General features: G+C 36.2%; 1 protein-coding gene across 1 annotated transcript; it reads right to left on the bottom strand.

Annotated features, from left to right (window-relative positions):
• Positions 1 to 8962: 8962 nt before the first annotated feature.
• LOC108974753 (uncharacterized protein DDB_G0285291-like) lies at positions 8963 to 9993 on the bottom strand. The gene is made up of 3 exons (XM_018942783.1): positions 9952 to 9993; positions 9269 to 9409; positions 8963 to 9190 (listed from the first exon to the last, which is right to left on the bottom strand). The coding sequence occupies exons 1-3, from the start codon at positions 9991 to 9993 to the stop codon at positions 8963 to 8965; spliced, it is 411 nt and encodes a 136-aa protein (XP_018798328.1).
• Between the last annotated feature and the right edge of the window lie 17177 nt (positions 9994 to 27170).

Raw genomic sequence — 27170 nt, 5'->3', positions numbered from 1 at the left:
ATCATATACTGGTAGCACGCGCCATATGCAAGAATATATTCAAGACGCCATGACTTATGTACGTACTTACGGTCGACCAGATCTTTTCATCACATTTACATGTAATCCAAACTRGGATGAAATTAAAAATTTGTTGTTGCCAGGTCGAACGTCGATGCATCGCCACGATATCACTGCACGCCTTTTTAAAGAAAAATTAAAATCTTGAATAAATTTAAATATGCATCACTCAGTATTTGGCGAAACACGTTGCTGGCTTTATTCTGTAGAATGGCAAAACCGAGGATTGCCACATGCGCATATTTTGATTCGGTTAGTCGATAAAATGCGCCTAGAAGAAACCGACCATATTATTTCATTACTACTAACATGATTCATGGGCCATGTGGTACTTTAAATATCATGACACCATGTATAGTTAATGGAAAATGTACTAAACGTTTTCCTAAACCATGTACAGCTGATGCCGTCACCAATATCGACGGTTACCCATCTTACCGTCGTAGAGACGTAGACACTGGAGGTCAATCATATGAGTTGCGTCTGTCAAATGGTGTGAGAGTAGATATTGATAATTGCTGTGTAAAACTTACAAAGCACATATAAACGTTGAATTATGTAGTTCGGTAAAGTATATTAAGTACATTTGTAAGTACGTTCATAAGGGCAGTGATAAAGCTATATTTGCTGTTCAAAATGTTAACGACAATGACGAAATCACACGTTATCAAATGGGCCGATGCATTAGTAGTAACGAGGCAATTTGGCGCATTTTTAGTTTTCCTATACATGAAAGAGATCCAGCCGTTATACACTTGGCTGTGTACCTTGAAAATGGTACACAACAAGCTTTAACAGCTCCAAAAACTACTCTTACTGAATTTTTCAATCTTTGTAATCGACAGGATGTTGTTGGTCAATTTGCAAACATATTAATGTACACTTTCCTAAATATTTTATATGGAATGCACAATCAAAAAACTGGGAACCATGAAAGCGAGGGATACCAGTCCCAGGAATTCACAATATATTTATGGCAAATACTTTAGGCCGACTCTACACAGTTCATCCTAAGCAACGTGAATGCTTTTTCCTACGTTTGTTATTGATCAACATTCCTGGACCGACATCCTTCCAATCTTTGCGTACAGTAAATGGTACTGTATGCAATACTTTTTCGATGCCTGTCGTGAGTTACGTTTGTTGCAAGATGATAATCATTGGGCTCTCACGCTTGCAGATGCAGCACTGAGCTCATCTCCGCACCAAATTCGACAATTATTTTCAATAATATTAACAACGTGTTTTCCATCTGAAGCATCTGCACTGCGGAACAAATATAAAGACTCAATGAGTGATGATATTTTGCATCGTATTAGAATAACCAATCAAAATGTCAATATTGAATTCTCCGTTGAGGTGACATTGTATTTATTTTGAAAGTTCTTTATTTATTCTTCCAAATCAATTTCATCCCCTTCAAATTAATCCCTTCCCGATGCAATGTACTTATGCCAACGGATTTTCCAATCTTCGAAACACTGGTTGTACTCACTTTCTGGGATGGCCTTCAGTTCCGTCTTCGCTTCGACTTGAATCTCTTCTATCGTATAAAACCGGTGTCCCCGGAGCGGTCTTTTGAGCTTGGTGAACAGCCAGAAGTCGCACGGCGCCAGATCAGGTGAATACAGTGGATGCGGAACAATATGGGTTGAGTTTTTGTCGAAATGATCACGAATAACGAGTTCACTATAGGATGGTGCATTATCGTGGTGTAAAAACCAAGAATTATCTTTCCACAATTCCGACCTTTTCAAGCGGAAAGCGTTACGCAAACGACGCATAACATTCAAATAATATTCCTTGTTTACTGTTTGACCGGTTGAAAGGAATTCATAGGGCACAACACCACGATAATAGAAGAAAACAGTCAACATGAGCCTTTCGATATGCCAACATCATCAGCAAGGTCTTTAGTTGTTAATCGGCGGTTTTTCAACACCAAATCTTCGATTTGTTGAACGTGAGCTTCTTCGGTTGAGGTTGATGGTCGCCCTGTACGCTCTGCGTCTTCGACACGATCATGGCCGGCTTGGAACTCACTATACAACTTGTAAACATTTTTTTAGACATAGCCTCAACCCCAAATTCTTTCTGCACCATCCTCAACGTATCCGCAGCAAAAAATTGATTCCGTAAACAAAATTTAATGCAAATTCATTGCTCAACAAATTTCTACATCGCAAAAAACGAAAAACTCACTTTTAGCATCTCACAAAACGACGCGTATCCCAAACACTAATGAATATTTTTACATGAAATTTTACATAAATGTGACTGACAGAGCTACCAACCTAAAAAAAAAATTCTCCAAATCCTTCGACGCGCGCAGTTTAACTTGTCACCTTATTTTTTGGGCACAGATTCGGTAATATGAAATTTAGAAGAGCGAGTATTAAGACGGTTTTGTTATATTATAAAAATAAAGTACATTTTCAAAATAACATTTTCCAAAAAATTAATATTTTATTTAATATTGTTTTTTTACAGAAAAATTATGCAAATTATGCTCACTTTAAATTTATTTTTTTAATTGGTGTATAAAATTTATGGCACCATTATTATATAGTAGTCCAAAAATAAGAATTCTTATTTTTCCCAGAAATAAATTTGTAAAAAAAGGATCTTTCTCCTTTTTTTAATATCTTATTTTTACCAGAAACCCATTTGTAAAAAAGGATCTCTATCCTTTGTTATTATCTTATTTTTCCCTTATATACATTTGTAAAAAAAAAGATTTTTTTCCTTTTAGCATTTTCAACATAAAAGATTAGGGAATTCAAGAGCTCAAAACGTGTGCTACATACTTTTTTCACCGAAGTGATGAACAACGAAAAAAATAAAACAACTGGGTTGATGGTTTAATCGATAATCAGCATTCCGTTTTATTTCGTGCTTGCTTAAATATTAATATTTTGCTCCTTGCAACAACTTAAAAATAAATGTTTGCATAACAATTCTTAGGAAATGTGTCTTGTGCATTTTGCAAAGTAATACAATTAATAATAATAAAGTTATTATACATTTTGTTAACTGTTGCATTTTCGTTAGCGGAAATGCACTTGAATGAACAATAAATACAAATCGAACAATAAATACAAATTATTAAAATTCTTCGGAATTAATGGTACATTTTGTTAACTGTTGCATTTTCGTTAGCGGAAATGCACTTGAATGAACAATAAATACAAATTATTAAAATTTTTCGGAATTAATGGTACTTTCGTTAGCGAAAATGCACTTGGACAAACAACTCTTTGGAAAACTCAATTAATAAGTATTCGTATTAAAATTCTTTGGAAATAGTATTCTTTATAACACCCCCACCGTTAGTTTGAGGCTCCGACGAAAGTATATAATCTTTGCCGGATTGTTTATAGTAGTCTCATTTTYTAATTGTACGTTTGGAATATATGTATGTTTTTGTATTCTTAAAGAGGTATATAAAAATAATTAAGATACATATTGATATAATAATTGAGATATCTCTACCAAAACTAAGTATTTTTGAGTTCTTATCTGTATATAGTATATTTTTCAGTGTTTCTTCGTATTCTATTTGCTTCAGATATAAAGATTCAATTTTTATGTCTGCTAGTGTTGTATTACTATTGTCTTTAATTTTTGTAATATTAGGTAGAATTGACATTTGTAAAAGTCTTGTTTAACGCGTTTATTTCACAATTTTTGAATTTGATTAAGTAATTTCCTGAAATGTTTAATTTAGCTTTGTTGCAGTTATGGGATATTGTGCTGTTAAAATGTTTAAGAATTAGTACTCTAGGAATTATTTCGCTTATCTCTTATGTATTTAATGTTTGCATTTTGCAATTAGCTTCTTCATAGTTCAGTATTTTGTTTAAACAATCATCGCTAATTTTTATAAGATTTCTTTTTAGATTATCTTTAATATACATATGTGCTATAAATATTGCTTTCTAAATCTATGAGAACATCAGAGTGGTTAACCTTTATAGATTTATTATTTCTGTCAGGAATGGGTACGAATGTCACCATGGATAGTGAATCTTGCAAATATTGTGGTATAGAGAGAATTATTATAATGTTGTATATTAATGTAATGTGAAGTGCTATGGCTGCTTTAATATTAGTATAACTGTCGAAGTCTGTGATTAATTCGAGTTCGGTTTGGCTGATAATATCTGTGGGGATGATTCCCAGTTTCCCGGAGAAAATAATCTGTCCTATGTCGTCTACGTGATGCCGTAGGAGTGAGATGTCGTTGTTAATCTGGTATATGTGCTCTATAAATGTTATCTCGTCCTCTATGGTTGAAATTTTATTCCCTATATTATTCTTGACTTTGATTAAGTAGTCCCCGATAATGTTTTGCTGATAGTTTATGTGGCTAGTTATATTCTGGATTTAGGAGTTCATAACATTGTTTATATAAGTTAGTTTGTTCGTTTCGTTGGTTAAGTTTTCTTCGTTCGTATGTAGTAATGTAAGAGTTTTAGTTATTTGTTCTTCATCGTCACTGTCCATTGTACCTGCAATAAGTTTTACACCTTTTCCTATAATGTTTAAGAGAGCCCGTTTCCTTCGGAAATGTGGGTTAAGATTTTCTATTTTTGCTCTTAATAGCATAAAGTTCTTATTTATTGTATTTATTAATTTTTTTTGATTCGCTGCTGGATATCTTTAGCATGTCAATGTTGGTTTTGATTATTTCCACAGTTCGTTCGTATTCTGTGGTGTTTATTATGTGTAGTACTTTTATGTAGTGTTCTACAGTTTTAGTCTCTCCTTTTTTTATCGGTATGTATCCATTATTGTTCGATACGTCCTGTAAGTCGATAGTTTGAGTCTTGAATGTTGAGGTAATTGTTGCCATCATTATGATCCATTTAATCATCTAAAAAATTACATTTATTTAATTTTAGYTTTGATTTTGGGGTTACTCTTGTCTTGGTATTTCTTCTTAGGTCTAACGTGAGTTTTATAATATTTATGTCCAGTTTCTGTTATCTGTAAGTGGTCACCATCTATTTTTTCAGCATTAATTTTCCTGTATATTCTGTGATTTTTGCCCCCTTATCTCTCTAATGTAATTTGGTCCGCCTTCTAATTCTATATCCTTCCGGTTTTCATTTAACTTCTGAATGTACTTTTCTTTCTTTGAGTTTATAAGATCATGAATTTCTATGTATCTATCTTCATGTACTTTACCATTTACAAAATTAATCGGTTTGATGCCGGTCGTGCTATGTATTGTATTATTATAAAAACCTATTATTCTTATTATTTTATCTTCTATACTTTCGTCTTTGTTTTCTTTATCGTGCCTTAACAAGCGTATGTGCTCATTGATTGTGTTGTGTAGTCTCTCAATGTCGGCGTTAGACGTATGGTTACTATTGGAAGTATAGTGAATATCTATGTTCTCCTTTTTCAAAAATTCTTGTATCGGTATAGCTTTAAAGCCTAGTTCATTATCCACAACAATTTTATTTATTTTCCCACAAGTATTGATTATCAGCAAAAGTTTTGTTTTAAATTCTGTCCAACTCCTACCGTTTATTTGAAATGCTAACGCGAACTTCGACAATTTATCAATTACTGTCATAAAAAGTTTCTTACCTAAAGTATAAAATACGTCTATATGTAATRTTTCCAGAGGTTTGGATGGAGTTTCTGTAATTTTGTAAGGGATCTTCGAGGGTTTTCTATCGTATTTTTCTAAGTTACAAATTTCACAGTTATTTATGAACTGAGTTATCCTTTGTTTTAATTTAGGATTTTAAATTCTCGTAATTAATTTTTTATATACTGCCTAAATTCCTCTATGGTTTTTGTCAAGATGTTCGTTTTTAATAATTTCAGTTAATCGATTTTCGTATTCTATGTCTTCCGTCATGAGTGTAGATCTAAGTACTTTAAAATTTGGGTTATTTGAAAATAGTTCTTCGTAAACAGTTTTAAACATAGTATAAAATTCGTCTTCGATAAAAATAGCATTCAATTGCGTTGGATTAAAATGATTCTTTAGTATTGTAATTGCTGTCCATTCCTTCCTACAAATTATTCTTTATTTTTAAAAACAGATTTATTTTTTATTCTTAATGATCCAGATGTAGTTTTCATTATAACTACTTGACTTTTAAACATATTAATTGGTGAAGTAGTACTTTTTATCGTTCCCCTGTCGCACTCTAGTGTATTAATGCTAGGTTCAATTTCAATCCTTTACAAAGCGTCGGCATTACTATTCTTTCTTCTTTTCTTGTACCTAATGTCATAATCATATTCAGATAGTCTTAATCTCCACCTAACAAGTTTTGAATTTGGTTCCTTTATAGAAAGGAGCCATGTCAGTGGCTTGTGATCTGTCTCTATTATAAACTTGCGACCAAAAAGGTATGGCCTAAAATATTTTGTAGCCCATACGATTGCCAATAATTCCTTCTCTATTGTGCTATAATTTGTTTCATGCGTATTAAGGGTGCGACTGGCGTAGCATATTGGATGATTATCTTGCGAGAGCACCGCTCCCAAAGCGTAACTACTCGCGTCCGTTGTCAATGTAAATGTTTTAGAAAAGTCTGGGTAATATTGGATCATGTGTTAGTAGGGTCTTGAGGGGGTTAAAACCTTTTTCGTAGTCCGAGTCATTTATATTTATCTATGAATCTTTCTTTAAGCACCTAGTCATTGGTTTAGCTATAGACGAGTAGTCCTTTATGAACTTCCTATAGTAGCCTGTGAGCCCTAAGAATTGCTTGATCTGTTTTGTAGTTTTGGGTATTGGGAAGTTAACAACGCATTCTATCTTTTTAGGATTGGGCTTGACTTCTTCTGTTGTAATTATGTGCCCAAGGAACTCTGTTTCCTTTTTTAGAAATTCTGATTTATCTAGCTGGACTTTTAAATTTGCCTCCTGTAATCTTGCGAATATAAGTCTAAGTGAGTTCATATGTTCCTGTAAGGATGTTGAAAATATGATTATATCGTCCAGGTATACTAGGCGGATTTTGTTGATATAATCTTGGAGTATATTATTCATCAATCTCTGGAACGTTGCAGGGGCTGTTTTTGGTCCGAAAGGCATTCGCAGAAATTCATAGTGCCCTCCTTCGACACTAAATGCAGTTTTATGGATGTCTTCTTCCTCTATCTCGATTTGGTGGAAACTATTCGCGAGATCGAGTCTAGTGAAGTACTGGCTTCTTCCCAGTTTTTCAAGAATCTCGTCTATCTTCGGGATGGAAACTTGTCATCGATCGTTACTTAGTTCAGTTTACGATAGTCGATTACAAGTCTCCACTTTGGTTTCCCGCTGGCATCGGCCTTCTTTGGCACGATCCAAATTGGGGCTGAGTAGGGAGAATTGCTATTCCTAATTATCCCGTGTTTTAACATTTCTTGGATTTGATGTGTGACTTCTCCTTATGTACGTACGGGTACCTATATGACTTAGAAAATATAGGTATGTTGTTTGTAGTTCTAATTCTATGTTTTATTGCTGAAGTAAATGAAAGTCCTTCATTTTCCTGGTAAAAAATATTACGATATCCTTTTATTATTTGCAACAATTGTGATCTTTCCTCAGGGTTCATTTGTCCTATTCTAATTTGGTCAGCCAGTGGTTTAGATTCTTTATTTTCGATTATGTTAAAATTTTCGTAATCTACTCTTTGCTTCTTGATTTCTTACATTTAAAATTCCCTCTCTTACAGTGTTTCCGCCGTTTTCTTCCTTATAATATACTATCTTTCTTTCATTTAAGTTTTCGTTTTCGAAGTGCATAGGAAGTGTCTTGTTACCGATGTTTATTTCGTTCCTTCTATAATCGATACAGGCATTTAGTGGTCTCAATACATCGTTACCTATTAGACCGTCAAAAGAGTTATGAAATTTTATTATTTAAAATTCTATTGGTTTATTAGTTCCAATGTCGCTAAATTCTTCGAACTTGGGCCTTTTTGTCAACGTAAATTCGATGTTGGAGAGTTTTAATTAAAAGTGGGCTAGTTTGTTACGCCTGTGTCTATTATGTCTTATAAAACTTATCTTTGTTTTTATTATTATAAATGGCTCATTCCTGAAAAGAAAAGAGTGCTCTGTCGACACAGACGTGGCAAAAGAAATTGGGCGAGGCTTCAACATTCTCCCCGCCTTGCAGTATTACTGCAAATGCAGTTCACAATCATTTACTTAAAACTAACTTAACTAACCGGCTCCTGCACTACCTCTTCCACGTCTTCTTTTCAGATGGGGTGGCCGACGAGACGAATCGAGTCTGGATCGGTCCGGGAAATGCCGCTGAGATTAATCGAGTCTCAGTCGGTCATTACGATGCCACCAATTTGCATAGAAGTCACCCCCTTCCGAGGTCGGCGAGACGACTCGAGTCTAACTCCATCCTGGGTAGGCGGTAAATGTGGGAGGCGTTGGCAGCCAGTGTACTTTATTGTGCCGATATTATCCCATGTGCATCTGCTTGACGACGAGCGTCTCGTCCACGCCTTCGCTGGGGTGGCCGGCGGAACGAATGGCGTTCCGCTCGGTCAGGACAATGTCGCTGAGATGAATCGAATCTCAGTCGATCGTTGCCATGCCATGCCAAACGAAAGGAAGTTACCAGCACGCCGAAGTCGGCGAGACGACTCGAGTCTGCCTCGATCTTGGGTGTGTGGTATGCGGGAGAGGCATCGTTGGACAGAGCTTTGCTTGTTACCATCATGCACTGAGGTGGGGTGATTGTTGACAATTCTGTTGATCGAACTGTTGCTGATACTGTTGTTGCTCTCGTTAGCCCCTAAGGCCAATGTGGAAGAGCCGTTCGAATGCCGGCTGTTTCGTTCAGAATGTTAGCCAAATGATGTGAGGGTGTTGATGTCGGTGTTGGGAGCTGTTGTGATGGCTGATGCAGCTGATGTTGCTAGATTTGCAGCGATTGATGTTGAAGTTGTTGTTGTTGCGCTGTCACCGAGTGGCTGGACGCAATGGGTGACGAAATGTGCGCTGGATACATAGACGGCTGCGTTATCGGCAGCTGTGATTCACGCTGCGTTGACTGCTGCCGTTGTTGTTGTTGATGCTGTTGTGATAATGGCTGTTGCTGCGGCTGTGTCTGCGACTGAGGTTGCGACTGTGACTGAATCGCTGTCTGCGTTTGTGTTAGGATCTGGGTCTTGACTTTAGATTAGCTGGTGCAACTTGTGTCGCCGTTAACATTGCAGCAAACGGATCGCCTAGCAACTGGTGGTTGTACTTCTGTTGATATGGTTGATACATTGGTGTTGGGGCGTTGTTGGATGATGTGATAATTGTGATGTCTTGGCGACTGCTGTTGCAGCATAGTCTGTTGATGGGGCGATTGTTGCTGCTGTTGTATAAATATAATATTAGTATTAATTTTACTACAAAAGGGGTTTTGTGTTTGTTGTTTAGTTATTGTTGAATTTTGTGCGTCGCCTTTGCCATTTATCTTCGTTTCTTTCAGAGGAAACGGAACCTGTAACAATCCAACCGAACACTGTTCGTTGTGCTACGAGGGATCCGAACATTTTCGATTTTACCCCGTTTTTCGGGTAAAGATCCGCTCCGATCAACAAGTCAACCTTTTGACTCGTATAGAAATTGTTATCCGCTAAGAGGATATTGGGTAACCTTTTTAAAAATGAAGGGTTAATTGACCTATATGGAGGCGGTCCAGTCAATTTTGGCAGTACCAACGCTTCCGCTTCTTAAAATTTTGTTACGGGGCGAGCCAATTGTGATCGAGCATGCCAATTGAACTCGTCCTGATACGGTATTATTCAATCCTGAAACTCGGGCGCTGACCTTTTTGCTTGCCAGGTGTAAGCGTTTTTGTAGACTATTGCTTACGAAGGTGGCTTCAGATCCCAAATCAATCAGGGCTCTCACAGTGAAGGTGCTCTTGACATATGCGCAACATTTCTTTACCATATTGGACTTAATAGAGGCCACATGAGATTTAGTAGAAACCTCAGTATTATTATGCTGTCAGATATCTGAGTTATTCCCTCACTCTGAACCCGATGAATCATAGAGTGATGTCTCTGTTTACATTTGGAACAATTAAGAAGACTTTCACAATTTTTGACTTCATGTGAATCCGATAAACACTTTAAGCAGACGTGGAGTTTTCTGACAGCATTTAACCGTGCATTAGGTTGCATCTCAATGAATCTTTAACAAGTTTTCAGAATGTGTGATTGAGATGAGCACAGTTTACATTTAATGTTGTTTGTCTTGGCGTGATGGGAATTGATTTGATTGGATCTAATTCTTGGCTGCAAGGTTGATATCCGATCTTCACCATCAGCCGACTTAATATTGGGTTGAGTACTCAACTCGCCTTTGAGGTTTGATAGTCTCTCAACCGTTTTAACCCGTTTGACTAGAAACTTGTCTAACTCAATCCGTTTTGGAATCTCTGAATCCGAATCCAGAGATTGTTCCCAAAGCGACAGTGTATAGTCCGGCAGTCGGATTGAACACAAATACGTAAATATGGCATCCCAGCTATATACATTGATACATTGACACTATTGTAAAGCTGAAATGCAGCTATTTATCTCCAGCTGTAAATTTCTGAGTTCGGTCTCAGATTCTGTGGGGAAGCTTGAATAATAAATTTAATTGTGTGTTGACAAGCACTCTCTTGTTTTCATACCTACACAACAAATTATTCCAAGCCAATGCGAATCCGTCATTTGTCAGTGGCGCTTTCGAAACAATAGCTTCTGCTTCACCTCGCGTTTTTTCATTCAAATGGAATAACTTTTCTACCGGAGAAAGCCTTGGGTTATTCCCATATATAGCAGCAAATAAATCCCTAAATGAGGGCATTGTAAAACATCGCCATGAAATATTTCAGTATCACATGGCGGTAAATTGATAGAATACTTCACGGGTTCTACAGTTCGTTGTAACCGTTCAGGTTGAATTACTGTAGAATGTGAAGTTGGGCTTTCGTTGAACGCCGTGAGGTTGTGCATGTGTTCGCATCAAGGCCGCGCAACACACATAAGCGTGGTAAGAGCTTGAATATTTAAGCTTAATGTCGTCAATTGAGCTTGTGTCGGAAGGATCCACTTTTGGCAAACACAACTTGTATTCTTACTTTACCGCTGCCCACAGAGATTTCAGTTCAGCTTGTTGTACTTCAAGAGAGTAGGCACTTTGGTTGTTTGCTGTTGGAGTAAAAGACTCCTCAAACTCCAGTAGAGCGTATGCAGCTGTGATAAATGCTCTGATGGATTCCATTTTTTTCGAAAATTGAACCGGAATTGCAAAAATGTTGCACAAAATCGGATCTAAAACTTGAAATTTAAATTTAAAAAATATTTGAAAATATGTTGCAAAAAGTTCAAAAGTTACAGCACCAATCACGGACTACTGAGTTGATGATAGGCAGTACGTTGTTCCCTTATGAAGCGTGCATTTTCGAAAGAACAAAAAAAATTAATAAATTGAGTAAATTATTTTCTCAAAGTATATTTTTTTTTTTTTCAAATTTGACTTGTATGTGTATGCTGGGTAATCGTCCGAATGCACTTGCACGCCTAGTCTTCGGATGTGTACACAAACAAAATTGATTTGTCCGTAATTGCTTTATTCAAACCCAAATACAATATAGATAAAAATTTACTATCTAATTTGATTTATATCCACTATTCACTTTCACTTTTGTTCACTGGGTTATTTTCGAACTATTTCGATTTCACACTACACAATTTTGTTTGTTGGGATGGCTGCTTGCCTTTGCTGCTATGCCTTTGCTGCTCTCCCTTTGCTGATTGGCCTGTGCTGCTTTGCCTTTGCTACTCTCCCTTTGCTGCTTGGTCTGTGCTGCTTTGCCCGTGCTGCTTGGCTTTGCTGCTCTCCTTAGCTGTTTGGCTTTCTTGCCGTCGCTCACTTCACTTTTCTTTGTATTTTGTTTTTTTTTTTGTTTTTTGCACTCGCGAAACTGCAGCTGCGTTATTGCCGCTTGCCTTTATTGCTATTCGAGCAATATATGGAAAGGCAGAGCTGAGCGACTAGACTCAAATTAACCACAAGAAAACGCAAAAACCGAGAGAGATTGTGGACGCTCCAAACGATTTTGTGCGTCCAAGAAATTTATAATGTTATTCTAATAAAAGTGTGTTTTTTTTATGCAAAATTTTATTGTTGTACTTAAATGAAGTACAAAACTACCTGCGGACTTGTGCGTTGATTTTGTGGGTAGAGTGCCAAAAATAAGGTTTGGTCTCCACTTCACACAGCATAATAGGTTTTGTACATATTATAACTTATGCACAAACTAACCAATCTATTGCCTTATAGCTTGCAGAGCACAAATTCAAAATATGTTTGGTTATAACTTGCGAATTGAAAAATCGGGCAAATTATGCACTTTCTCTTTAATTAAAATATACTTGTTACCTGTTATTCGGCTCGAAGGGCCAATGATAATTCGGGTGGTGGAGCACGGTGCTCGCTCGTTCCGTAGTTGTGGTTGGCCGTAAGGAAACGGACAGTGCAAATGATTCCACAAAATATTAAATAAAAACACAAGTCTTCATGTAATATATGTAATTTTAATATAACAAATTGGAAACACATTTACCACGTCTGTATCGCTAAGCGATTTGCAAAAACAGTAATGTACACTGACTTTCCTAAATATTTTATATGGAATGCATAATCAAAAAATTGGGAACCACGAAAACGAGGTATACCAGTCCCACGATTTCCCAATACATTGGCAAATACTTTAGGCCGACTCTACACAGTTCATCCTGAGCAACGTGAATGCTTTTTCCTACGTTTGTTATTGATCAACATTCCTGGACCGACATCCTTCCAATCTGTGCGTACAGTAAATGGTACTGTATGCAATACTTTCTTCGATGCCTGTCGTGAGTTACGTTTTTTGGAAGATGATAATCATTGGGATATCAGCACTAAGCTCATCGCCGCACCAAATTCGTGAATTATTTTCAATAATATTAACAACGTGTTCTCTATCTGAAGCATCTGCACTGTGGAACAAATATAAAGACTCAATGAGTGATGATATTTTGCATCGTATTAGAATAACCAATCAAAATGTCAATATTGAATTCTCCGCTGAGGTGACATTGTATTTATTTTGAAAATGCTTTATTTATTCTTCCAAATCAATTTCATCCCCTTTAAAGTAATCCCCTCCCGATGCAATGCACTTATGCCAACGGATTTTCCAATCTTCGAAACACTGCTTGCAGTCACTTTCCGGGATGGTCTTCGCTGCAGCTTGAATCTCCTCTATCGTATAAAAMCGGTGTCCCCGGAGCGGTCTTTTGAGCGTGGTGAACAGCCAGAAGTCGCACGGCGCCAGATCAGGTGAATACGGTGGTCGCTGAACGATATGGGTTGAGTTTTTGTCGATATGATCACGAATTACGAGTTCACTATGGGATGGTGCATTATCGTGGTGTAAAAACCAAGAATAATCTTTCCACAATTCCGGCCTTTTCAAGCGGATAGCGTTACGTACACGACGCATAACGTTCAAATAATATTCCTTGTTGACTGTTTCACTTTTTGGAAGAAATTCATAACGCACAACACCACGATAATCGAAGAAAACGATCAACATGACGTTGATTTTTGAGCGACATTGGCGCGACTTTTTTGGTATCGGCCCTCTTTAGGTACGATATCCAAGATCCAAGTCTAAGTCTGCCATCAAATTGTTAATTGATGGTTTTTCAAAACCAAATCTTTGATTTGTGGTACGTGAGCTTCGTCGGTTAAGGTTGATGGTCGCCTTGGACGCTCTTCGTTTACGACACATTCACGGCCGGCTTGGAAATTGATTCCGTAAACAAAATTTAATGCAAATTCTTTGCTCAACAAATTTCGACATCGCAAAAACCGAAAAACTCACTTTTAGCAGCTCACAAAACGACACGTATCTCAAACACTAATGAATATTTTGACATGAAATTTGACATAAATGTGACTGACAGTACTACCAACCAAAAAAAATAGTTCTCTAAATACTTCGACGCACGCAGTTTAAATTCAAATGTCACCTTATTTTTTGGGCACAGTAACATTAATGCGGAATGGAGTAGTATGGCTCAATGGGAATCCTATTGTTCGTTGGGCTCATTTGACCCAGTGCTCTGTATTCATTCGTAAAGTTCAGATACATTTTATGACCCGTCGAACTATGGTTTCATATGTGTGACCGAGTCATTTACATTCAGCTGTAAATGGTTTCCTGACTTGAAGCCGACCTGAAGGCAATACTTGAGTTGTGTTAACGAAAAAATTTTCACAATATTTTTGCTCTGGTGTGAGTTTAATGCCATTTGTTTGTGAAGGTAATTTTTCTAAAGCCAAAATTTAATAGGCTACTGAATAATGTGCTAGTTACAGAAGGATGAAGACTTAGAATGCTGGTATATTTTCCAGATACAATCCACCCTAAAAGGGGTTTCTTTAGCGGTGGTTGATTAGGACCACTTTTAATTTGGCCAACATCAATGTTGTATGGTATTTCCAGCTTAACATTGATGTTATGGTCTGTATGGTTAGCGGCAATACATCGCATTATCCAGGATTCCACTGAAAATTCGTAATTATTGACCCGCGACTTAACAAAGGGCGTTTGTCACCACTTTCGTAAATTAATTTCCAATTCCTACTTAACGTTTTATGTTTGCGTCGAATCTGCAACTTCTGTGGCAAGTCCGCCGTCATAAAGTTGACTTGGCAGCCTTAGTCCAGCAACGTTCTTGCTTCCTTATAACTGGTCCTCATTTGAATAACTGCTGTCACCGATTTCACAAGCTCGAACCACCGTTGTACCAGAAGCACTTTGAAGGTGGTGCAGGTAATTAGAGGGTGTTCTTTGACTTGCACTTTTCACTGATTGACGGCTTTGTATTTGCAACAATTAAAGCTGATTTCGTTCTGTCCATGTGTGGCTACTTCATGTGATTCGACCTGATGGCGGCTCATCGCCCAGCGATACCAATGATTCATCAACAATTTATTGATCATGGCTCGTAATGAAAGTGCTGATGGATTTGGATAGTTCGCAGCTCGTTTTGAAAAATAGCAAACATTTATTGTCGTAACCTTTTTTAAGACTTGCAACTGCAATTTTTCAATATTTGGATCACTATGAACTAAACTCCCGAACAAACTTATGAAATTTTTAAATTCCGAATATTCTTTCGGCAGATACATTTTAGGAAGCCTTGAGCTGTGAAGTGTTACGGAAAATGTTTCGGCAATTAGCGTTCTGTTTTTATCTAAAATATTTTTATAGCCTCGCAACCTGTTGCTTCAGAGTATTATAGTTTTGTGCACCTAACGGTTGTACTTATCACACAAAACTAAGCGAATTAGATATAGGGTTATATATATATATAAGTGATCTCATGAAAACTTAGTATGTGGGTGCCTTAGTATAAAAACAAAAAAAAAAAATCATGCTTGTAGATGTGCAAATTTTGTGTAAAAATTTAGCATGGCCCCGCCCTATAACAAGTTTAATGTACATACCTCCTAAACTACTAAATCTTATAACAATTTCTACCGACAGTGTGAAAATGAGGATGATGCGGATGATCCCCGATCACTCCCCACATAAATGGTACCTACTGTTAAAAAATACTAAAAGCACGATAAATCAATAACTAAATACTCCAGAAACATTAAATTTTACCACCGCGATCGTATAAGAGAGCTTTATGGGAGCTGGCGTAAAAATTGCACAAAGGGCGTGGCACTGTACACTTTTTCTGGTATTCCTCTTACATTCTTAAATCACATTGTACAAATGGTCGAAATCGGACAACAACTACGTCTACTTCCCTTATAGCAAAATTATAAATTCCACTTCATTCGTTTAGTTTTCAGTACACAAATGAAGAAGCAATTAATATAACTGATAAAACTTTGCACGAATAATGTCTGTAGTGTGTGCTACCTTATTATTGCAAATTGTTCAAATCCAACGAAAATTGTTCAAGCCCATAGGTACGTAATATGTAGACCCCTGTACCTACAGTTGACTTTTGTTCGTAAATATCGGTCAGTGTCTTAAATATGTATATCATTGAAATTCAAGGATATTACTTCTCTGATAGTCTGTGTGTTAAAAATGGGTTGAAGCGGACCAATACTTCCTTTGGCCCCATATACCTAATATAAAGATTTTCCGGGTGACTTTGTATCAAATATATCTTCCAATATGTGATTTACGTTAACAAAAATTAGAGAATGTATTTTACTCAAAAGAGTGTGTTTTTGTGCCCGAACAAAGAAAAATTGACATAGCCTCTATATAACTAATATCAGCCTTTTCGAAAATCCGGCTGACTTTACTTTATATGATACTTGTATATGACATGTTAATAGTATGTGGTATATGGAAAAATTGATAAAATCTGGTCGATACTACACCAACTGCCATGTTCTACTACAAACATATGGTTTTCTTTTTTATAACAAAGCTTATGTGACGGTCAGTTAATATTTATATATAGTTTATTTATATATAAAATAGACGTTTCACACGTTAAGCTATTTCCCTGGCTTTGACTTTTGTAAGTTGCAAATAATGGTAACTTTACTGAATGTTATATTAGTCCATAATTTTCAAAAATTGCTGCATCTTCCTCCGCAAGTGTAATTTTCCTTTGTAATAAATTATGKCTGATATGGTACAGTTGATATACGAGTATAAAAGTAGCAATAAAATCTGTAAAAATGTCTTCATTTTTGATTTGTTCTTCATATTTATGATTTATTTTAATCCTTTCTCTATAAATTTTTTTATGTATGGTGTTTCTTTTATGATAACTTTATGCAACTCTTTTCTTGTTATAGTACTGTAATATTTTTTCTTGAGCCTTTTTTAACGTGTCCTTTAAGTATACGTGGGTATAATTAATCAATATTTCTTTGTTTGTGGATCTGCTTTTTTAAAGCTTAACAATCTATATATATATAAATTATTCTCTTTTTCCCTTGGTCACGGCATCACGCGTGAATGGCTGGACCGATTTCCCTAATTATTTTTTTTTGTTGTATTTGCTTTATTAGGAGAAGCTTCTTATGTAAGAAAAAAATTAATGTTCACAGCACTTAGTTTCACTGATTAGGTGGGGAGAATACTTACGCTTTGCTTATGTGGGTTCGGTTGAAAGAAAGATATTGTATATAAAAATATAGCAATTTATATTATACGTATTTCCCGTTGCGGGCGAAAACTTCAGTATTTTTTGTAATACAAATTTCAAGTTATAATTTTTTATTTATTATTTTTCACTGTTGATGTGCACACACACACACGCGACCGGATGATGACTCTAAATCTTCACCAGAACTTGATGATGAGAAGTAGCGGATCGACGGTGAACAACTTGGCGAGACGTGTATTCCTTTTCGGGCGTAAAAATCGAATAGAAAGCATCCCGATCTAAGCAATTCTTTTTGATCGATTAGGTGGTGAAAACGGTAGCGTATGGCGTGTGTGTGTAGTGTGGTTGGTTTGTTGCGTGGGGTTGCTTGTATGATAATGTAGGTTGATGCTGACTGTTGTGTTGTGTGATGAGTATGAGTTGTGTGATGAATGTTGCATTGTGTGCTGAATGTGGTGTGTCGTGATGCAGTTTGTGTTGAGGGGCGGGACGCCATGAAGTCGCATAAACAATTAGGAAAGTTGCGTATATAATATAAAAATGAATCGCAAAATGTGTTGCAAAGCGCATAACTCGTCAATTTGGTACAGATAATTGTCCAAGACAACAATGTAATCTCCGAAGAAATTGTTCAGATCGGATTACTATAGCATATAGCTGCCATGCAAACTGAATTATCGGAATCAAATGCTTGCATGGGAAACTTCCTCATTTGATGATATATCTTCACGAAATTTGGTTTGAGTTATTGTTTATAGAAATAATGTAATATCAGAAGAAATTGTTCAGATCGGCTCACTATAGCGTATAGCTGAAAACTTCCGAAGTTGCCGTGATATCTTCACGAAATTTGGCATGGATTACTACTTAAGGTAATAACATAATCTCGGAAAAAATTGTGCAGATCGGATTACTATAGCATACAGCATCTACGTAGTTACTAAAATAAATGCACCTGTGAAGGGTACTTAACTTCGATGCAACCGAAATTAACGATTTTTCTTGATTTTTTAATGTTCTTTGAAGTTCAGTGATGGTTTCTACTACGACAAAAATTCGAATTATTGCCGGAAACCCCCAAAAATAGCCTTTTCGTTTTCCAATACAAACGTTTTCATTGGACATATGTATGTATATAAGTAAAAATTAATGTTTGTTTGTTAGTAACGCTAATCCAATCTTCCTGAAATCTTCAGAAGTTGTTCGCTGTAGATCTGGAAAGGTTTAAAAATAAAAAAAACCTTATACTTTTCATAAGGGAAAACCGAAAAATTGGAAATTTCCGAAAAGTTACTTTTTTCCTTACATTTTTTGTTTGTTTTTTAATATTTTGTTTTGTAAATTATTTGAATCGTTCAATTTAGGTCGCTTGCTTTTTTATTCCGGCTCAATTACAGTTTGAAATTTGTTACGAGGCCGCGAAGAGGTTGCGTTAATATCGTATGACACACCAAGGCAAATGAACGAGTACGCCCAGGATCGACGACATATGTACGTGTGAAATTATGGATCGCTGTCAATCAGCAAGCGATCGTTACGATGTCACAGCACGACTTTTCAAAGAACAGCTACGATGTTTGATGGAATTTATCTAGAAGCAATATAACGTATGTATATATGGTTCAGTCAGATAAATTGATAGATGCTAGATGACCTCTGTTGAGCTGCAAAAAAGATGTTTGCCACACGCACACATTTTTCTTTGGATGGTACATGGTGGTTACACCGGATCAAATTGATKAAATCATTTCTACGGAAATTCCTGATGCGGAGAAAGATTCTGTATTATGCGAAGTGATAAAAACCAATATGGTTCGTGGATCTTGCGGACACCAATCCAATCCAACTTCGGTTTGTTTTTCTAACAATAAATGCACGAAACACTATCCACGTGCTTTTCTTTCGAAAACGCAAATTGGAAATGACGGATATCCACTTTATCGTCGTAGCCTGGCAATGGCAGAACATTAATATTCAACTTAGAGAAGTGAATATCGAAGTCGACAATATATTATTCGTATCATATTCGCCACTGTTGTTTAATTCACATTCAAAACTCATGTCAATGTTTGTAATCGATAAAATACGTGTGCAAATATGTCACCAAAGAAAGCAACATGGCGGTTATTGGTCTTAAACGAGATGAAATTAGCGAGTATCAAATGTTCGATACGTGAACTGCAATAAAGCGCATTGTAGGGTATTTACTTTTGCAATTCATGAACGTTCTCCGACTGCTGTGCGTGTCGCAGTTCATTTGAAGAATGGCCAAAGAACGTTTTTCTACCGGAACGGAGCTTTTTCTCAACTGGCGTCAGTGATTTGATTGGGAGAACATTGCTCTATACGGAAATGAAAATATTATACATGGAATTTATCGTCGATGAAATAGTTATGCAGAAAGCAAGGCCAACCAGTAGATTGGCATCCAGATGTGTTCTCAACAAATTCCCTAGAACGAAAACGACGATTGCTTATACCTTCGGTTGCTGTTGGTAAATGTATGTACGTTGTTCAATTTCATTTGAGTCATTGCGTACTGTGAATGGTATAGTGTGTGAAACTTTTTGAGAAGTATGCCAGTAATTACAATTGCAGGTACATGATAATCAATGGAATCAAACGATGGACGATTCGATAGCTACTTCGCATGCCACTGAAGTTCGCAAACTTTTCGCCAAGATCATTTCAACATATCAGTATCGATAAGAACTGGAAATAAGAAAATTTCGGTTCCAGTGGTTTGATATCAATTCCACCTGCCTTTTGTGAATTCACTTCAGCGAAATATGAACTCATCACGCATGTTTATGGCAACATTGGCCAAATTATCGTAACTACGATTGCATGCGTGCGCGCCGGTTATACGTTATCTGTTCCCTAGTTGGAAAACCATCTTCTCTGTACATTTACGCACCAGAATAGAAACCATAAAATGTTGTTTATAAATCGAATATAAATGATTTTTAACACAACTTAAATTCATATTTATTTTCAATTCAAAATACATTATTTCTCGTAGGACAACGCATGAGGGGTCAGCTAGTACCGAATATAAATGCACAATGAAGGAAGTTGCGTTTTAGACAGTTTTACAAACTGACAGGGTTGACAACTATTACCACTGCAATCCAATGTTGTACATTTTTAAGTTCATATCATACCTATTATATAATGTTTGTGGAAATAATTACTTATTATTTTTACCTACTTCATCCCCAATCGAATTATAAATACCTAATTTTTTTTTTTTATCTTTTTATTGTGAATTGAGTGGATGAAAATATCAGTCGAAGTGAACACATACGATAGCACAATGTCAACTCCTAGATTACGAGAGAAAATTTAGCTTCTTGGGCATTACTCGAATGAAATTGTTGGAAGTGAACTGCCATCGGTGAAACAAGTGCTAAACGTTTTCTTTTTCAATTTGCGGGTGTGTAAGTTAACCGTACGGGGAAGTGTCTCACTAGCTGTGCGGGAAGCGATGATATATTGGGAAAAACCAACGAATTCCGACGCAAGAGTTAAGGAATTRTATACCAAAGTTGGAAGGTCTGTATCAACAATGGTGGCAACTTCAAAAACATGCTGGAAGATTGTCGGAGGTTCATAAGAAAAAAGAAACAGATTTCCTTAAAAAACTTGAGGACCTTTTTGATATAGCACACCCCAATGCTTTGAGTATCATTATCATTGAAGAAGATAAACAGTTCTTAATCAATCAGCGGTTGAGAGGACGGCCAGGATTTATATATGGAATTGATTACCAGCTAATTGCGAAAGAAGAACGAGTTTCTGAACGAAAAATGCAAGAGATGAAGAGGAAAAAGCGAAGCGATCATGAAATGCAACAACTGAGTAAGTATCGATCGTGTATATAAATATTTATGGATTTATACACATGTTTTCATTTGATTAAATTTTTTAATTTTTTCAGCTCAACCTGCTATGCTCATGACGTCTAGTTCAAGCAGTAGTGAACATTTAGATTTCTGTGATTTGGAGGAAGTTCCGCGAGTCTCAAAAGATTTATCACCACAAGCAAAAAGGAGAAGGGGGCGTCGAACAATAATCACTCCTAAGCTTACTGCTGCCGTGGATAAGTGCAAGATCAGTGACAGGAATGCTGTTCATATTCTGGTAGCTGCCATCGAAGCGTCTGGTTATAATGTTGAAAATTTCGCTATCAACAGGTGCTCTATTCACAATTATCGAGAGAATCTTCGCGAACAAAAAGCTGCTGAAATCAAAAATATTTTCAAGGATAGGAAATTGCACGCTGCTACCTTGCATTGGGATGGTAAATTACTTGCAGCATTAACGGGTAAAGAGACAGTAGACCGACTTTCTGTAATTCGTTCAAATTGTGGTACTGATCAACTCCTTGGTGTACCTGCATTGCATTCGGGGAATGGAAAAGAACAAGCAACAGCTGTTTGTGAAACTCTTGCGGAATGGGGTCTTCAGGATTGCGCAAAAGCATTAGTTTTTGACACAACAGCATCAAATACAGGCGCTTTTAAAGGAGCATGTGTTTTGATTGAAAACTTTCTGGAAAGAGATCTCTTGTATTTACCCTGTCGGCATCACATGTACGAGATAATTTTAAAAACAATTTGTGAGGAAAAGATGGGGAAAACTACAGGCCCAACTGCACCAATATTAAAAAAGTTCCAAACTGCTTGGTCTGGAATTAACGTTAATAATTTTAAAACCGGAATCGAGCATGAAAAGGTCAAGGAAAATTTGGATCCGGTCGATGTATCTCGAATTCTTGATTTTGTACAAGACGCTTTGCAAGAACAACATCCCAGAGAGGATTATAGAGAATTTTTAGAATTGACTGCTATTTTTCTTGGCACAACACCGCCTCGTGGAGTGATCTTCCGAGTACCAGGGGCTATCCATCATGCAAGGTGGATGGCAAAGGCTATTTATTGCTTGAAAATATTCATGTTTCGCGATGAACTTAAGTTATCACCGCATGAAGAAAATGCTATTTGTGATATTTGCACTTTCCTAATCCGTGTATATGTCGAAGCGTGCTTTTGTGCTCCTTCTGCAGCCAAAGCCCCAAATTTAGATTTCAGTGTTCTTTCAACACTTTATAAATATCAGAATATTGATAGTGACATCTCCCGTGTGGCTTTACAAAAAATTAAAAATCATTTGTGGTATCTATCTCCTGAACCCATCGCCTTCACATTCTTTGACTCTAATTTGTCTTCTGAATCAAAAAGAAAAATGGTCAGTGCACTATATCGTGAAGCAGATATATCAGAAGAAAATACCAAAAAGATTAATGTGCAAATAAATCAAATCCCAGAAATAATGAACAATGGAATCGAACAATTTGTTTCTAATAAAACAAGGAAATTTTTCACTASAWTCGATTTAAGTGRCGAGTTCCTKAAYATAGATCSTTCGCAGTGGCACAAAAATGAAGATTTCATTAATGCTCTAAATCTAGTTAAGAAACTGAAAGTTGTAAACGATCCGGCGGAAAGAGGCGTGAAACTAATGGAGGATTACAATAATTTATTTACCAAAAACGAGGAACAGAAACAGTATGTGCTTCCGGTTGTAAATGAGTATTCTTGTGCAATTATTTTAAATTTAACATCTTCATCTGCGATATCGTTATCTACTTTCTGTGTTATCCTGATACGAAATTGTCAGAAATTTTCTTAATATACTTGTTGTAATAATGAAATGTATTTCTCTTGGATTTTAATTCCATTCATTATGTTTGGGTTTAGAACGCTTTTCAAGATTTTACTAAGGTTTTCCTTATCGTAAACTCATATGTAATTCATTTTAAGCCTTCCTCTGTTAATGAAATCTGTATCCATTTGGATTAGCTTGCTTTTATATGAGCATTTTCAACTCTAGTTAAATTGGTAATTTTTGCAAAGTATTTTATAAATCTCCTACAATATGAAGCTAAACCCAGAAAGCCTTTAAATTGCTTTAGCTTAGCAAGTGAAAAATTTTTTAATAACGAATATATTTTCATTACCTGGCAAAATACCTTCTCCCGTAACAATATTAAATAAAAAAAACTCATTTCAGTTCTAAAAAATTATATATGACCTAAAAAACTCACTACTGTTCTAAAAGATTCAGATTCTTCCAGATTCACTTTTAAATTTGCTTTATTCAAAAGCGTGAACACCTGTTCAATATTCTGTAAATGTTCTTCTTAAGTTTAGTTGGATTTTGTATTAGATCGTTTCTTCACTTGTTCTAATTTTTGCGAATAAAGTTGTGTCGATCGTCCTACTATCGGAGACTGGTCCGAAAAGTTCSGAATATTTATTTATCATTTCCTTAACTTTATGTTCATAGGCGGTTTCTTGAAAATTATTATATTTACTTGTTTAGAGATATTTGGTTTCAGGCGCAGTACCACATCCTTAAGGGTTATTGTGTCATTTCTCCTATTTATGACTGTTCCCTATTCTTTGAGAGTATCATCACTAATGATGCGATCAAAGGATTTTAAATTAGATAACATAAAGATTTTAAAATTATTTGCAGTACCTATACTTCCGAAAATGGGTCCACATAGCTTATGGGTTATATTTACTTCACCTGCGGCTGAGTGAACCTTAAAAGGACACTCAAGTTTTTTGAAATTTTTTCGGAGACAAAGTTTTTCTGTATCTAAAGGAACTTGACAATATCCCCGTTTTTTATAGTTAGTTCTAAATTGGATATAGTAAACATAGGTCTGTCATAAAATTTACTTCCTCCTTCTCTGTTTGGACATTAAATAATTTTTAGGTTGAAGGATAATATATATTTCATTCTGTATGTATTAATGGATCCACCTCCACAAGACCTGGTTGGTCAGGGTAGTGGTAGTGCCTCATTTTGAATATTTTTATTATACATTAAATTGTTTTCGGCCGGTTTAATTCCCTGGGTACAAATATTGGCTTTAGTTTCATTTGGTTTTTTTTGCATTTGATATCCATTCTTTGTGTCGATTGAATAATTAATAGATTGGATTATTCGATCTGTGCATTAACAGCACCTGCTAGGTATGTAATGGCTTCTTGAATTTGTTCCATTTCTGAGGTTTACTGTGAATTGTATTTGACCGACTATATTTATTGCTATTAACAATTTTTAAGATTTTTATATATCGGTTATAAATTTTATATACACTTAAAACTAGCTTACAGGAGTATCAACTTCGGCATTCTCTTCGGACTTTCCACTGGGTCTTTTTTGAAGCGTCAGTCCTCTACTGGGAAGTGGGTGATGTCAATTTCGGCGTTGATTTGGTGGCTTTTTAGAAAGTGGACAGAATATTTTAATGAAAATCGTTATGTCTCTTTTGTATTTTTGTTTAATAACACAAACAATTGTTGGCTTTATTGCTTATAAGAAGTTTTAAAATATGTCACAATACTTGACGCGAGTTTCTTTTGCGGCGATTCTTGTGTTTGCTTATTTAAAGTAAACTTTCGGTATGGGCAACTTGAAATTATTGCATTCTCGGGCGCCAGTTATGGGATGAAACACGCTATTTGAATTGCAATGTTGAACTCGATTACTTTATTGAATAATTTCTTTTTTTATACAAAACTTTGCTTATTAACTACAAACTTACAAATGTAAGAATTTTTACTTATTTCTATTTACTCAGTTAAGACTTACATTACAGCAACAGGGCTCCGAAACGCTACGAAAACTTTGTTGGTATACTTTGCTAGATTTGCTAACTGTGATAACTTATGTATACTTATGTAATACAGGGTGGCTGATGAAAGCCGCTACCAAAAAAAAAAAATTAAATAACTTTTTTTCTATTTAATAAATCTGGTTAATTTTTATTTTGCAGATTGACTTTTACATTTAACAAAAATGGATAACTGAGAGACTGAAACAAAAATTTGGATTGTCCGCCGCTATCACGCACTGGAGTCCGTAGTTTCGGTTCAAAGAAAGTATAGGCGCACGTTTGGCGGCAATCCTCCGAGCAGATGGATCGTAATGAGACTTGTGAACAATTTTGCCGAGCATGGGACAGTCAACAGAAGACCTTACCATCGAAACCCTTCAGTTCGAACGAAGGAAACAAGCGCTGCTGTAGCTGCTGCCATACAAAACAATCCACGTGTTTCGACAAGAAGCTCATCTGCTCAAATGGGTGTAAGCAGACAGTCATTACAGTCAATTATGCACAAAGATTTGGACTTATTTCCATATAAAATTCAAATGGCCAAAAAACTGAACGCTGCAGACTTGCCGATTCGCTTGAATGTTTGCCAGAAGATGCTTCAAATGGTGGAAGGGGATGGAAATATGTTGAACTGTCTTTTCATGTCTGACGAGGCCCACTTCGATTTAAACCGTAACATAAACAAACAAAATTATCGAATATGGAGTGCTTCCAACCCACAGATACTCCATGAGACGGAATTGCATCCACTTCGTGTCACAGTGTGGTGTGCAGTTTCATCACGCTGCATTGTTGGGCCCTACTTCTTCGAAGAAAACGGTCACACCGTTACGATTACTGGAGACCGTTACTTGAGCATGTTGAGAGAGTTCTTCTATCCAGAATTACGCCGAATGAGAATTTCTTTCAACTCTGTGTGGTTTCAGCAAGATGGTGCAGCTCCTCACATAGCCCAACCTGTTATGACAGAATTATGACGAAAATTTCCCAATAAGCTGATATCCAGAAACTCCACATTCCGTTGGCCACCCAGGTCGCCGGACCTTACTGCACCTGACTTTTTCTTGTGGGGTTATTGCAAACAAGAAGTCTACAAAGCAAAACCAACAAATTTGAATGAACTCAGGCAATCCATTCGAGAAACAATTGCGACTATTCCTGTCTCAACTCTCCAAGCAGTAATGAATAACTTTTTGGTAAGATGCCGCACATGCGTCAACGAGCAGGGGGCATTTAAATTCCATTACTTTTAAAACTAATTAAGCTATATTTAATAAAATTGAATGACCTTTAACATGAATAAAATAAAAATGAATTCAATACACTGAAAAGAGAATTATTTGAGTTTTTTAATGTAGCAAAATTCATCAGCCACCCTGTATATATTGTATACTAGCGGAGCCGATAGACGTTGTCCTGTACACACGTATTAAATCCGAAAATGTCAAACCTTTATCAATAATCTGTAACAATCTGAACCGTTTTGATGAAAATTATTATTAAGTTATTACAATATCTAGCCCCATTACAAGTACATTTATCACAATTCAACCAATCCATAGGGTGTGAAATCTAGAAGCTTAGTAAAAATTTTAAGTCGTTTCAATTAAAGCTAAAAAAATTTACACTCATACTATTTTATTTTATAACATACATATATATTTTGTAATTTACATAAAGTTAGTTTATCGTAATGCCATTGGATGTACAATATTTTTCGTTAATCCTTTTCCAACTTTGGAACATGCAACGTATAATAGATGGTGGGGAATTTTCTAAACCTAACCCACRAATTGTCATTTTTTTGACCTTGTGATTAATTTATAGTCATAGCATATGTCAAGCGGAGCAGAATTATAGGTGAGCCAATTTTCAGTTGCAAAATATGTGGTGGCATTCCAGGTAAGTCTAGTGAATTTAAAACCTCTACAGGATAGTTGACAACTTCGTCTGGATCAGCAACAGTGCCAATCGATTTAGATGTAATTTCATTACCAGACATTGATCTGTATTTTGAAATTGATGGCGCCATCGTCTAAATTTTTTGCGACTAATATAGTTCGCTCTTGGGGGATGGGGTCATGTGTAGAAGTTCACGCCAGTGAGGAAAGTCTCTGATCGCCATTCACTTGGGAATGGCCAGAAACGATTCTTTTACATATGACTCAAGCAGCTCACGACTTCCGGTCTTTGACCAAGTATCCTCTGGGTAGCCTAAGAACATCCGTTCGAAG

This window comes from Bactrocera latifrons, unplaced genomic scaffold (genome assembly GCF_001853355.1).
Source record: "Bactrocera latifrons isolate USDA-ARS-PBARC rearing strain unplaced genomic scaffold, ASM185335v1 scaffold_1122, whole genome shotgun sequence".
Classification (NCBI taxonomy): Eukaryota; Metazoa; Arthropoda; class Insecta; order Diptera; family Tephritidae; genus Bactrocera; species Bactrocera latifrons.
Note: the sequence above shows the minus strand (reverse complement) of the source record. Positions and strands in the feature narration are given on the sequence as shown.